Source organism: Xiphophorus maculatus, chromosome 23 (assembly GCF_002775205.1).
Source record: "Xiphophorus maculatus strain JP 163 A chromosome 23, X_maculatus-5.0-male, whole genome shotgun sequence".
Taxonomy (NCBI): domain Eukaryota; kingdom Metazoa; phylum Chordata; class Actinopteri; order Cyprinodontiformes; family Poeciliidae; genus Xiphophorus; species Xiphophorus maculatus.
Window position 1 is genome coordinate 17,942,588 of NC_036465.1, and position 15,165 is coordinate 17,957,752.

Here is a 15,165-nt window from a genome sequence, read left to right on the forward strand (position 1 = left end):
ATTTTGGTGCCACGATAAAATGAGACCGAAATTGTTTTTCTATTTATTCTGTGTCATTATAGTGTTCTTACAGTAAAACCGACAGTTGTCAAGTCTCTTTTGCAGACTATTTTGACAGAGAGAAGACTTTGACAGCTCCCTGGGTTTGTATCTAATAATTGCTGCCCTTTGACTCGACAACCTTCCTCTAAACTTAAGTAAACTTCCAGGATTTAATGCCCTGCGGCTGTAATCTTTGACATCATTTGCCCCTCTAATCTGAGGTTTACACAATAAAGACACTCTGACCTGAATTAAGTCAGGTGGATGGATCAATGGCAAGTGGATGGATAAATTAAAAATAGATGACATTACCTCTGAGGGATCTGTGAATCCATCTCTTCCTCTTGTCTATCACTTGCATGAAAGTTGAATCAGTAGTTGCATGCTGAATGAAAGGAAAAAGAAGCCTCAAATTATACGTAAAATTGTATTGGATGTTAGTTTTGACTTTGCTAAATGTGTTTCTCCTGTATTTACCTAACAGTAACCCATTAAAATTACGTAAAATATATACCACTGAAAAACAATGTAATCACAATCTTTCACATTCTTGGTCTAAGTAAACTGTTGTGTCAACGTGAATTACTTATGTCATGTTATATTTTAGTTATTTGTGTTTGTCTTGAAATGTTTATTTGACTAATACAACAAAGTATACCAATAAATTGTTTATTAAGACCTTAATATGTGAGTGCTAAACCATAAGTTGAGAAAATTATTTAAAACTAGCCCGATTTCTCTCTAATAGCTAAACTTAGCTTATATAACTTGTCACCAATGGACAGCTTGTCATTTGTCTCTGTTAGTTCTGCTGCATTGTTGTACACTATCAGAAAAAAGAGAAATCCAATTAAAAAAAGAAGCTCCTATGAACACACTGCTCTGACAATGTCCCATGAGGTTTTTCTCTCACTCATTCATTCTCTCTCTTTCAAGATACAAATATGTAGACAGACAGATTGGAAAAAATATTAGAATTAGTAATTTTTCCTATTTGTATTACATTTTTATAACAATGGATAATGTTCATAAATTCGTGCTTATAAAAACTGACATGTAATGTGATTTTAATTCAACGTTTCAAATAGCCATATTTGTACAGTTATTTTGGAACCAGAGCGACACCTGAAGGCAATGTCAGGTACTGCGGCTGTGATTTCTTTAGCTTTGAGCTGGTTAGCTGTGAAGTTTGCCTTACACTTTCCAAAATGGCGACCTCCCTAGGCTCTAACACCTACAACAGACAGAACTGGGAAGACGCGGTATGTTCAATCAGTGTCATGTTTTTCTACAACAGTGAGTAGGAATGAATGAAATATGTAGAAGCCAAAACTCAACACTTAGTAGATCTTAAAACCACCTCGGTTTGAGTAGTAGTTTCCGCTAGCCATTGTCGGCTAGCTATTGTAGCGTGGCTGCTATCGTGTTTAGCATCTATCTGTATGTCGCGGTTGGCTGCTATGTGAATGTTAACTGAATAGAGATGAAAACGAGTCCATTGTCTCAGTGATACACTAGCAAAGCAATAACTTCCCAGATCGATCCCTAAAGAAATATCTCTGGATTTCATATGAACACGGGCTGTATTAGAGCTAGCTACTTAAGCTAAAAAGGTTAGCGCTAGGAGGCTGACAGGGCTAAAATAGTCGCAATCCGGTAAAATCTTACATTCAGAATTTGTATTTAAAATACTGACCTCACACCTTTGCAGTGGTATTACAATTTAGTCAGATGAATTAATAATTTTAACTTAGAAATGTAAATATAATATCCGCGTGGCCCTCAGAGGGAAATACCTATGCTAACAGTTTGGCATTAGCACCAACTTTTCAGATAAAGCAGCTAAGCAAGATCTCGAGTTTAAGCTTGTTAAAGCTAGTTTATGGCATAAAACACAACAATACCCTGCTCTCCGCTTGTTGCAGTACTTGATACAGCAGTAAATACGTTGTTTTTAGCGACCAGGTGTTTGACATCTTAGTTTTTTAAAACACCAGACTATTGAGGGTGTAACCTTAGAATATGTAGTCGACGTTTTAAATCACTAGAGCCGCTTATATTTAGATGTTTGACTGATGGTGTGAAATGGATGGATTAAATCCTAGTCATGTTCAGCTGCAAGCACTTTGACTGAAACTGCATCCTTCAACAGATGGCAAAGTGGGAGAGAGCTTGAATCAGGACTCGTTCTGTTCATACATTTGAATATGCCTCAATACTGAAGCAAAAAGTGAGCTCAAGAGTATTTACAAAATATGAATAAATCAACGGGTGAAACGTACACATTAATTCTAGCTTTGCTAAAGACAGAATCATAGTCCATAGTAGAGATAAAGATACAAAATGTGGTTGTTTTCTTTCACAAAGAAGATCCATTGTGATTTTTCTGTTACAGGATTTCCCAATTCTGTGCCAGACATGTTTAGGGGAAAATCCTTACATCCGTATGGTAAGATTTTATGTTCTGGATGTTGTGCTAATTTAACTCATGTTTATAGCTCTAGAGGTGTAAACATGTTCGTGCTTCATTTTTACAGACCAAGGAGAAATATGGAAAAGAATGCAAGGTATGTTTTGCAACTCTGACCTTGTGTTACACTATGTAATGAGACATTTTCATAAACCAACATTTGGATTGTAAGAACATGCCTGAGGTTTTCATCTTCAACCATCAGATCTGTGCTCGGCCCTTCACCGTGTTCAGATGGTGCCCAGGAACACGGATGCGTTTTAAGAAGACGGAGGTCTGTCAGACCTGCAGTAAAATGAAGAACGTTTGTCAGACATGCCTTCTTGACCTGGAGTATGGTGAGTCTTTGATTATCTGCTCTAAGTTTGACCAGTGTGACATGTTTTATGCAACATAAGTTGGTTGTAACCCTTCTGTTTTATCTTGTGGCTTTCAGGTTTGCCTATCCAGGTCAGAGACACTGGCCTCACTGTTAAAGACGAGATTCCCAGGTCTGACGTGAACAAAGAGTACTACACACAGAACATGGAGAGAGAGGTAGCCTTGCAAAATAACTTCTCTTTAAAACAAGTTTTTATAAATGCAGTAACTATAATTAAGCAAAATATTTATTTTCTCCTAATTGTTGTATATAGTTTACCATGTAGTATCAGTGTCAGAATTTTTCATAATTTCCTTCCAAGTTATGAGAAACACTTTGGAGTATCTGTTCAATAATGATTTTCATTAATCATTAATTTAATTTGTTAATATAATTAATATAATATTAATATAATTTGTCAAAATTGCTTTATTTTACAATTTGTCATTTGTTTTGCTGACTTTTCAGTTTTCAGTGATTGATTCTGTTTAAATATGTGTTTACAGATAGCCAATTCTGATGGCACTCGACCAGTAGGCCAGCTTGGTAAGGCTCCAAGCTCCAGTGATATGTTGCTCAAATTGGCCCGAACTACGCCGTATTACAAGAGGAACCGGCCTCACATTTGCTCCTTCTGGGTGAAGGGGGAGTGTAAGAGAGGAGAAGAGTGTCCCTATAGGTGGGCTTTATGGCTAAATCTTATTTTTTTATTTTTATTCTTTTTACTATTTTGAGTAGTCAATTAGGCTTTCTTTGTGATTAACTACAATCACAAAGAATGGTAGAATTGTCATAAATGAAACCTATTTTAAAGTCTCTACTCTTGCTACTTGGTAAGTTGAAGATTTTAAAGTCTGTTTGTTTACAAAGCTCTCAGTAGTCCTAGCTAGTTTATCTTGTTTTTCAGATTTTTTTTTTACTGTATGAGCCCTTCAGAACAATCTTTTCTTCAGGTAGCATGTTTTTAAATATTTCAAAAGTCCAAACTAAAACAGACAGGGAGAGATCTCTTTACCATTTGTTGAATGTCCTTCCTGAAGACAAAATAATGGATTGAAGCATTGTAGTTTTTCTGAATAAAATAACATGCATTTATTTTTTTAACTTTTTTTCTCTAGATCTGTAATTCTTAGTCAATTTGAAACTAGTTTTTTTATTTATTTTGTTATACAAATAACTTATTTCTATATTTTCACTTTATAATATTGCTATGCACATTTTTTGTTGGTCTTTTTATAGTTGATTATGTTCAACCATGTTCACTTATAAAATTATCAGCATACATAAGTACACTACTTCTATCATCTACATTATCATTTTTAAGTAATTTTTGTTAATTTTATTTTTTTTCGTTTTATTTTTAACTTGATCACTCATTTGAGCAGTATGTGTCCTGTTTTGTTTCTAATCTTTTTTGTTGTGTTAGCATTGTAGAAAAGGTTCAATAGAAATGTTTTTTTGATGTGTGTAGTGTTCAGTCTGACATTTATTTTCTATCTTTGTGGTACATTCTTTTTCTTTTTTTTACCTGCAGGCACGAGAAGCCTACAGATCCTGATGACCCTCTGGCTGACCAGAACATTAAAGATCGTTACTATGGCATCAATGACCCAGTTGCTGACAAGTTGTTGAAGCGGGCTTCAACTATGCCCCGACTGGACCCACCAGAGGACAAGTCCATTAGCACTCTTTACATAGGCGGCCTGGGAGATACAGTAACAGACGGAGATCTCAAGTGAGTATTTTATTGCAAGCGCTGTTGCAACTTCAAATAGTGAATTTTATATTCATAGTCTTTAGGTTACATTGTCTTTTGTTAAGCAAACTGTTTCTTTATCACTACAGGGGTCACTTCTACCAATTTGGAGAAATTCGCACCATTACTATAGTCCAAAGGCAGCAGTGCGCCTTCATCCAATTCGCCACTCGGCAGGCAGCAGAAATGGCTGCAGAAAAGTCCTTTAACAAACTAATCATTAATGGACGGAGACTCACTGTCAAGTGGGGAAGGTAAGTCGCTTCTGAACTCCCGTGCAGCCGCATCAAGCAGAGCCACTTTGAGGGATGTGCTATAATGTGCTTGTTAAATGCCAGGTGCTTTTCAAGGAGAATGAGTGTAGCAGCCTGAGCTAATCCCAGCATTGCTGTTACAAGTGTCAGTAAATTGGTAACTACAGGGCTGTTAAAAGGTGACTATTACTGACGCAGTGAGAGTTGGCTGGAGACAAAGATTGTCTATGGCGAATGCTGCTTTCAGCTGCTACACTGTGTTTAATAAAAGGGCATCTAATGCAGATGGTGTGACCCTTTAGGTCTCAGGCAGCCAGAGGAAAAGATGGCGTGAAGGAGGGAGTGAGTGAAATGGGAACCAGACTGGATCCTGTACCTGGCCTGCCTGGAGGTGAGTGCAGCCACCGGAAGAATTTGAATACATATATATAAGATTTAAACGATTAATTGTGATGAGTCGATTATTTAAGTAATCTTCCACTAATTTAGTAATAAATGAATCATTAAAGTATGCAAACTCTAAAAAGGCCATTTGCTGAAAAAGCAACATACTCAGAGCAGTAATTAAGCCAAAACTACAAAAATATGCACATTTTGTAATTAAGATAAAAAATTTAAAAAAAACTTTGTCTGTAAATATGTTCTACCCAGAACTCAAGTGGCACAAGTTTTGCTTTATATGGTTCAAATTCTGCAAAAAAAAAAAAAAAATAATAATCTTAATCATTTTTTCCTTTGAGATTAAGTTAATCCAAAAATAATCATTAGATTTGCCTTTCACTGTATTAATAAATCAAGCAGAAAGCACACACTTGTGGAAGGCTGTATTACAGCATTCTGGGCATCTTGTTTAAATAAAGAATTTGTTTATTTGGATCTCTTAATACATTTCTAATATTGTACAAAATGTGGCAATTTTCTTTCCAGATTAATCATTAATACTCAATTACTGAAGTAATCATTAGATACAGTCCTAATACAAAGAGGCTTTGTTTCCCCTCTTTCTATCAGCACTTCCTCCACCACCAGCTCTCGATGAAGAGGCTCCAGCAAACTACTTCAACCTAGATCCAAGCTCCTCACCTGCCATCATGAACATTGCTTTACCGCCACCTCCAGGCATAAACCCCCCTCCACCAGGTAGAAAGAGTCCATGAATTGTGTTACTGATGCAGAGTGAATGCAGATGCCTAAGATGGTAAATTGTTTATTCTTCTTCAGGTTATGGCCCTCCGATGTTTCACCCCATGGGTCCCATGGCTCCACCTGTCCCCCCTCCCATGACAATGAGACCCCCTGGTACAATCCATTACCCGTCCCAGGATCCCCAGCGCATGGGTGCCCACTCGGCACACGGCGCACGCCACACCGAATAGCTGCGAGAGTAGAGTGACGTTAGGCTGTGATTAGATTTCCCTGGCTTTCTCATGTCAAACCTGGTTGGTTGCGTGCATGTTCAAGGCTTCTATGGGCCAGAGGACTGCTTCCAGAAAAAACACGCTGCCCAGGAATTAGTAATCTCCAGTTAATACAACCTACAGAGTTGCAAATGAATTCTGTGCCATCAGAGGTGACAGTCAGAGTTTAACTCGATGACTTTGGTCGTACTAAGGAATAATAACTAATAGCAAACTGTTAAAACAGCCTCTGGGCATGAGGCCGATATGACCAGGACCACATGGAACCATTGTACATATAAGAACTTAGTCTTTGGAGTAAATTTGTTTCTGTCTCATTTTGCTTCTTTTCACCTGGAGTTGAATACTGAGAAGCATTGTTAAACCTGTTCATTTTCATTTAGTTTGAGTTATTTTTTTTATTGGACACCATCTCAATTTTGAACATCATATTGATTTTATTGTAAAATTTTCTTTATATATTTTCACTTCTCATTAAAATGACACCCTTGTCAATAATTATCTTCTCGTACATTTATTACTACATGTTGTTTATGACTGTATTCACAGAATTAAATTCACAAAGTAAAAACGAGAGGACAGATGGGTTTTGATGAGTTAAAATATGTTGGGATCACTTCTTACAGTACCTTGCAAAAGTATTCATTTCTGTTGAACATGTTTACATTTTGTTACAACCATGAACTTTATTGTAATGCAATTTTTATACACCGTCACAACACTATATGTGTGAGATGGAAGGAAGTTGATAAATGGTTTTAAACTCTTTTTACAAATAAAATCTGAAAAATGGAGCATGTGTTTCTGATCGACCACCTTGTACTGCAATGACAGAAACTAGCTTTGCACATCTTGATATTGATACTTTGCCTACTCCTTGTAGCACAGTCACAGTAGCTGGAAACTATCTGCAGATGGCAATATTCAAATTTTACCACAGAGTGTCAACTAGTTTCAGTCCTGAGCATTGACTGGACTGTTATAAACACGTGAATACGCATTAATCTAAACCATTAAAGCTAAATATTTAGGATCTATCCGGTTTCGATATCCCAGATAAAAATAGTTTTGTCTCAGCATGGGATTGGTGGTTAGGTTTCCACCAAAAATAGCTTTTTGACTGTGGTGAAAAAATATTCCATGCCTGATCTGACCAGAGCCTGGTCTTCCACAAGTTTCTTATTTATTCTTACTTGGCTACTTTAGCTCCCCTTCCTGCTGGTCTTCCTTAAAGGCCAGATGTGCAGCTCATGACCTAAACTGTGAATAGTTTCTTTCACCTGAGCCATCACCTCTGCAGCACTTCCAGAGTTACTATGAGACTCCTTGCTGCTTCCCTGAATCGTACTTCTCTCTTATGGCCTGTTGGGTTAGGTAGATGGCCGTGTCTTGATAGATCAACTCTTACATTTTCAGAAGGTGGGTTGATCAGAGTTTGTTGGACATACAAAAACTTGGGATTTAGTTTTCAACCTATCACTAATGGAGGTGAATACTTCTGCAAGGCATTGTGAGCCTGTGACTCAGCCCATAATCGCCTGCCTCTGTATGCTCACAACACTCATTAGTAGCAAACCACTATTATGCTGGAGTTTTATTTTTTTTTCCAACTTCTCCTTTCGATTGTTGCAATCAACAGAGGGACCGTTTCAAAGAGAGAGGGTTTGTGCTTCAGGTTTTATCTCATAAAGTCTCTCTCATAGCTCATTAGATTCAGGGCTATAGTCTATTCCCCATCCTCTTGGCGCTCTGTTGAAGTTTGGCCGTCTACACATACGGTCTAGGGCGACGCCGGGAAGCTTCTGGGGCTCCACGGCCTCAAAGCCAATAACTGGGATGACTCTCTTGCTGGCCATTGTGCCGCCAAATGGCATCGGAGTTCTGTAAAATGAGTGGGGGAAAGAAAGAGGGTTATATCAAGTAACTCTCCTTGATGTAACAGGGAAAATCTTTTGCATGACACATGATATGCACTGCTTCAAACAAGGTTTTTATTTTTTTTTAAACCCACCAGGGTTTAACACCATTAAAATTGGGTGCGCCTTGAACTCAACCTCTCTTCCCGACGATTAGAGTTCAGCTTTAAGATGCTGTAATTTCATAATAATCTTAAGGATGTAAGAGGATCTCTCCACAGGGGGTGCAGTTCCTTACAGGCGGACTGAATCAGTTTGACTGACAGCGTTTGTTTCAGTTTGTTTCGCCTGCCGGCCTCATCTCCCCATCTGCCTTGGCTTCACATTTGCTCTGTCTTGCACGTATGTCATGTGAAAGATGACTCCCTTTTCGTGTGCTATATGTCTTATTGGGTCATGAAAGCTTGCAGACCCCTCTCCCCTCCTTCCTGTGGATCATCTGTCAAGGCCCAGAGATGAAAATAACCATCATGCTGCCACAGTCCAAGGAGCTGAAAGCCAGACACTGGATTCATTTTCAACTTATGGAAACATGGACCGGAGCCGGGGGAACAAATGATAATGGATCTCTTTGGTTAGGTCATCTGTGGGTCTATTTGGAGATAGACGGGCCTCAGCGTTCATGCTTAAAAACGTATGTGTTTGATTCACTTGCAGAGACCTGTCAGGTGATGGAGGAAAGGATTTACCTGTTGAAGCACCTGTAGTTAGCAGGCTGTAGTCTTTGTGGGGGTTGTGGCAGCTGGGTGTTGAGAGTATTCAGAAGCTCTTCGCTGCCTCCCAAAGCTTCCCTCCATGGGGAGCAGTAGGATTTGGGGATTACCGTCGTGTTGAACTTCTCATGTGGAATTTCCTTTAGGGGCCCAGAGTAGCCTGGCCAAGAAAAAAAACGTGATAGCAATAAGCAGGATCCAACCCAAAGTAAAGTTAAAGACGTGTTTGAGTAATTTTCAATACTTTCCAGTTGAGAAACTGTTCAATTAAATTCAACCCCCACCCTCTGAATAAAAATAACATGCTGTTTCGAAGCGCATAGGGATGAAAATTTACATACAAATCTCTCTGATGCCACTCCTGTCAGCAATAGGAATGACAGTAATGAGATCTCAGTGTGAATCCCTGATAATAAACAGAGCTTAGTTGCTCATCAGTCAGACTGGAAGCAGTGCTTTCTGCCAGGCCAAATATACAACAGCCCTCAGCAAAGATGCTCACAAGATAATTGCTTTCCACAAACTGCCAGCTCCCCTGGCTCTGATTAGAATAAAACAAATTAATGTGCTGGGAGTGCGATTGGAAAGGTGAGTTCTGGCATATCATGGTGCAAGTGTGTCCATGCATTCCTCAAGCGCTGGCAATGCTGAAAGCCAGTCTGAGCTTGTGGCAGCCCTTTCTTTGCAGTGTATTACCATTTACCTGGAGCCAGGACATTGGGATTGCCCTTCTTTGCTACAGTCTTCTGAAGGTTCATGACCAGGCTGTGCTTACCGGGGATGGAGAAAGCCTGGTTCTCTTTTCCTCCCTGCGGCACGGAGACTGACTGCAGGGGGGGACTGAGTTCAAGATGAGCCTACAGGATACACACTGATTAAGGTTCCTGTAAATGTATCTAATCCTCAAATGGCAATACAAGACCGGCTTTATACTTTGGCTGTAACAGTAATGCTACTCTGGTTGAGACAGCAATTGTGGGAAAACTTATCAAATGTTTAATCTTGGGAACACAGTATGTCTACTGAGTGTAATGTATATTTGTATGTTTTTTATTATTTGAATATTTGATTGGAACATAGCTAAAAAAATCAACTTTAATAATAAGCTACCAAACAACATTTAGAGCCTCGTGGGATAAAGCAATACAAAGTAGTTTGCAATTGTGAAGTAAAAGGAAAATGACACATGGTTTTCACTCCAGTGCATGCCACACTTCTAAAGATCAGCTTGGAATTCATTTGTGCAGTCTCATTACAGATTCTCTATTGGATTTATGTCCGGACTTGACTGGACTAAACTAACACATGACTAAGCTTTGATCTCATCATTTTCAGGCGAACCTCTACCCTTAAATCATTTGCAGCCTCTTGCTTCCACCCATTTCCCATCAACTCTGATCAGCTTCACTGTCCCTGCTGTGACAGAAAATACCCACAGTATGACGTAGCCATCACCATGGTGGGGGTGATGGACAGACTTAGTTTTCTACCATAAATAGCATTTTGACCACAATGTTTAATTTTGGGCTAATTCGACCAGAGTACTGGAGCTTGCTGTGTCCTGACATAGCATGCTACAAGCTGAGAAAGGAATAATGGTTTTCTTCTGAGCCACGCATCAGCTCTATTCTATATTGTTCATTGGTTTCATCATACTTAACTTTAAATGTGTGGAGATTTGGAGAAACACATCATCCACTTTGAACAAAAAAGCCAAACAGATAGTTTATGAGGTGGGATACAGGTGAATTTCGAAATTCATGTCAAATTCAAAACCTGTCACATAGCGTATAGAACAAGAAATCTACCAAAAAATATAAAAACGATTTTTGAAATAATGGCAAGGCAATTATTTATACCTTACACTGAGGCAGGTTACTAGTCAAGGGCAGAGCTAGATTTTAGATGGCAATCTGTTAGTGTGCAGAAGATGTAGTTTATATAAAAAGCAATTAATAGTATAGGTTCATTTGTGGATAGTGTAGACTGGATAATGGTGAAATGAAGGACAAATGTAAGTGTAAATAATGTGGAAAATACTGAGATATTCTTGCCGTAAATACATCATTTATACTGGATGAGTCAGATAAGGATAGGATTTAGCAAGCATTGGCTTCTCCCTGCTCCTTTTCAAGCTGAATAAGAAAGTTTTATTTTATGTTTGACTATTATTCCTATTTTATATATTTATTAGATTTTTTCTGTGTAAATGAAATAAATATTTTATCCATTATTTTAGTCTTCTTTAGTCTTCTCTCGCATAAAGACCAGATTTATGGAGTGAACAACAAACTCTTAAAATTGTTTATTTTGAGCAAAAAGAATGAAAACTATGTGTTAATTTTCTCTCAAATCACAATAATAATGCTCTTTGTGTAGTTTATCACATAAACTCTCAGGGAAAAAAGAATACTTTAGCATTTTACAATGTGTCTGTTCTTTTCTATTTCTTACATTGGGATTATAAGGTCCATTGGCAACGTTCTCTAATGTAAACTTCTCGGCTCTCCTCTGTCTCTCCTGAAACATGCGAGAGCCTCGATTGGAGGAAAGGTTCAGCTCTTCCATCATCACGTCTTTTGGTACACTGATCTTCTTCCCCAGGTTCAGACCTGTCAGAAGGGAACACAGTAGTAAGTGATTCACGTGACTCATTCTGTGAGTGAAATGCATACATTCATTTATTTGTAGCTTTTAGGTTACCACAAATAAATAGAAACGATCATGTTCAATCTTTTGCAAGAGCTTATAAGATCTACAAGTAATCTGTAATGTGTTTTCCCCCAAACCAACACTTAACCCAAACAGTAAGTGGGCATGTAACTCGTAACAACAAGCATGGTCTATTTTAAACTTCATCTAATGGTTCATTCATCTCTCATGCATCAGAATTAATTCTTTGGCTAAGGTGAACATGTGCTTTTTAAAATTAAATCTATGGTAGTTAATGTAAATCTATGTCTTTATTGTTGCCTTTTATAAAGAGTTTTCCCATTAATCCTTTGTCCATATGATTATTGTAATGCATTATTTGTTATGGGGTTGAAAACTAATGGTTTTAAGTTCATTCATGCTCTATTTGTGCCTCCAGATTCCTTCAGTGTTTTACTTCTAGTCATTATACAGTAATAGATATGTAGAAATCCTGTTCATTTCTTTTCATTCATGTTGTTTTTGTATCATTATTTATTTATTCACTCATATGCTGAAGACTCTCTGTCCATTTTGTTCTCAGAACACAGATTTTTTACTACTCAATAAGCCATTTGAATAGTATATTTCTTGCCTATCCTTTCTTGGAGGGTGTTGCTTATCTTAAATGCAAAACAGTTTTAAAAAAAAAAAATTACAAATCAAATGACAGGATTAAAATTGCTTTTTTTTGTCTGAAATCATTTAAAGCTTTGAAAAAGTCAGACTTTTCTCATATCACCAGTACTTCCAAATTTAAGTTTATAAATTGAATCAGCTCTAACTCCAACAATTTACAAAGAGAAGGAAAGCAAAAAGGAAAAAAACAGACACTTGGCAAGTCATGAAGTCCCAAGTGCTCTTCTTGCATCTGTCAACATGAAACAGCTGAGCTGGACTGATATTTAAAAGCTAAAGCATGTGTGCCGTCACTAAGTATCCATGCAGTTTTTGCTCAGGGGGTCCCTTCTTAGGTTGTATTGCGGCATGATGGATGGCCTGAAATAGCCTCGAGATGATGTCAAGTGGTGTGTAATGTTTGTTGTGCTCCAGAGTTAAATGGGAAACTGGGCATATAAATAGGATCTTTGGATGAAATACTTGTGTCAGAGCAGATGGTCCTTTTTACTCGCACATGATAAGTGTTGGGAGAAGTCTGGGTCCATGCCACCCTAGAGGAGCTGCCTTTGATCAGCCTGTGTATAATTCAGCAGTGGGAGTCACGTTTTGCTGAGTTTAGGAGAATAATTTTCAAGGCCTTACAAGCGGACGGGACGGGAGTAGCAAACAGCCAGCTGGGATAGTTCCAGCTGACTATCCACACATTACCACTCCAAGGATTTCAGAGTATCAGTGTCCACTTGTTTCCAAGAAAACAAGCTACACACTTTGATGTTTGGTTCAGTTACACCTGACACACCCACCTGTGATCTCACTTTATGTCTGGCAGAACAAAAGTTAAATAAATAGTGGCCTTTTTAGTGTAAAGTTGTTACATGTGCTGACAGGCAGCTGTGGTTCAAGTCCCTCATTATGTGCATTGAAAATGTTGACCTGTTCAGCTTTGGCTTTTTAGATTTACAAAAAGTAACCTTCAGGACAGAGACAGACGAGTTTATGTATTTTTAATTTTTTTAAACTTTTGAATCGACAATGACCATAGGCAGTTCAGTCTCTATAAAAAATAAGTAATTTTCCATTAATTAAGCTCCAGTAACAACATCATCTTAGCCAGCTGTGGTGTACAGCCATGTATCCTCAGTTTGGAAAGTTTTTAAACTGCATAACATAAAATATTCCTACTGACCTGATGTGGACATAAGGTCTTAAAAAGTTGTCTGAGCTGCAACAGAGAGAGGACTTCTTTGTGTTTGTGTGCTTCTGTTGCCCTCCTGGCCATATTGTCCCAAAACCCAACGGTGAACATAAACCCCTTGTGTCACTCCTTTAAGTTCTTACCTCCTCTGGCCTCCTGAGACAGAGCTTTGGCTTGCAACATCCTCTGCCTGGTCAAGTCATCCACTCCAGAATGCATCTCCAATGGTTTTCCCTTAATCATGATCAGCTATATAATAATTATTCATTTGTTTATTTCAAACATGATAAAAGTATAAAATCACACACATGAACAAAGAATGCAAAAGACATATTTTTGTACCACGATAATCTTAAAATGCTCGGCAAGGAGAAGGAAGAGGTAAGAAACTTATGAACTCCTACTCCATAAACTCATACTATATTTTCAGATGGACCCTTATTATTAAATCAAATAAAAAATAAACATAGGTTAATTAATTTTCCATTTTATCTGTGTTTACATGTCTAAATATGCTGTACATCCATACCCACACACACTCATATGCCTCAATTTACATATATACACATTGGTACTAATTCTCACACATATTTCTATATCTTGTGAAAATAACTTCCTTATATTTCCTTTTAAATTGCATTAAATTTTGGCTTTGTTCTAACTCCTCATTTAACTTGTTCCATGATTTTACACCATGAATTGAAATACAAAAGCGCCTTCCTGTTGTGAATATATTACGAATCCTTAAGTTTGAATAGCCCCTTAAGTTATGTCCTCCTTCTCTTACAAAAACATGTTCTGTATGTGAGCAGGTAACAGTTTATTTGATACCTTGACGCATAATTTGAGCAAACTAAAATTTTTAAAATGGGATTTATGTTACATAAATACTGAGTAATCAATACGAGCAAATCGTTTTAACAGTTTCAAGAAGAATTACATTTTTTTGGAGCCAAAAACTTGCCTCAGGTATGAAGTTGTATATCAGTTTTAATTTTATTTAATGACTTATGCATGTTGTTAGCTATCATCTCTCTGATCAGATAGCGTCAAAAATTACATATAGTGTGTTTTGCTACAGTACACTCTGTTAAGTCTAATCGTGTCTCATGTCAAAGCGTATAAATGATTAGAAAGTCTTTATTTCCAGCCTTACCTGTGTTTCCTTCTCGTTTTCTTCTGGTTTTGTTCCTCGTCCCACTACGGATCTGGGATGCTTCTCCTCTCAACTCGGACACTCCTCAACCCTGAAGGAACAGACTGTATAAAACTCATCTCAGGATGCCTCCGGCACTTACCTCACTGGGTTTATTTTAGCAGAGAGCTAAGGCAGTAAGGACAAAATGAGGGGGTGTTTTTTGTGGGGTTATAAAAAGGTGATTAGAGGGTGGGGGCAAGTGCAAAGATTTACATCCTGACCTCGGGCTGCTTTGATTGTAAAAACCGGATCTCCTCTGTGCGCGTGCTTGTGTGAGTTTGCAGCAGTTGTCCAGAGACTATCAAAGGAAGGCCAAGCATCTAGCATACCCACTGCAAACATAGCTGCAAACAAACACACAAGTATTTTTGTGGAGGGACCTTTGAAATTGATGAGGTAGCTATCATCATCATTGCTGTGTTTTCTTGTTTAGAACCAGAAGTTGAACTAAGCAGCAGGTTGGTCCTCCATTTTCTGACCTTTCCTACCCTGAGTTATTGGGATTACAAAGCTCTCAGTTGTTCAGTGGG

At 38.0% G+C, this 15,165-nt stretch overlaps 2 protein-coding genes across 4 annotated transcripts; one reads left to right on the forward strand and one right to left on the reverse strand.

Annotated features, from left to right (window-relative positions):
- The first annotated feature begins 1,197 nt into the window (after positions 1 to 1,197).
- rbm22 (RNA binding motif protein 22) lies at positions 1,198 to 7,095 on the forward strand. The gene is made up of 11 exons (XM_005795306.3): positions 1,198 to 1,304; positions 2,438 to 2,491; positions 2,580 to 2,609; positions 2,718 to 2,850; positions 2,949 to 3,049; positions 3,380 to 3,552; positions 4,408 to 4,608; positions 4,719 to 4,883; positions 5,186 to 5,274; positions 5,895 to 6,023; positions 6,105 to 7,095. The coding sequence occupies exons 1-11, from the start codon at positions 1,251 to 1,253 to the stop codon at positions 6,257 to 6,259; spliced, it is 1,284 nt and encodes a 427-aa protein (XP_005795363.1). The 5' UTR covers positions 1,198 to 1,250; the 3' UTR covers positions 6,260 to 7,095.
- LOC102233560 (myozenin-2) lies at positions 6,715 to 14,728 on the reverse strand. 3 transcript variants are annotated; one of them, XM_023328878.1, is made up of 6 exons: positions 14,594 to 14,728; positions 13,581 to 13,671; positions 11,385 to 11,542; positions 9,634 to 9,787; positions 8,907 to 9,090; positions 6,715 to 8,182 (listed from the first exon to the last, which is right to left on the reverse strand). In XM_023328878.1, the coding sequence occupies exons 2-6, from the start codon at positions 13,654 to 13,656 to the stop codon at positions 7,999 to 8,001; spliced, it is 756 nt and encodes a 251-aa protein (XP_023184646.1). In that variant the 5' UTR covers positions 13,657 to 13,671; positions 14,594 to 14,728; the 3' UTR covers positions 6,715 to 7,998. The 3 variants fall into 3 exon arrangements, with proteins under 3 accessions (XP_023184646.1, XP_014325887.1, XP_023184647.1); XM_014470401.2 differs by having other exon boundaries at positions 13,581 to 13,686; positions 14,594 to 14,726; XM_023328879.1 differs by having other exon boundaries at positions 9,706 to 9,787; positions 13,581 to 13,686; positions 14,594 to 14,725.
- Between the last annotated feature and the right edge of the window lie 437 nt (positions 14,729 to 15,165).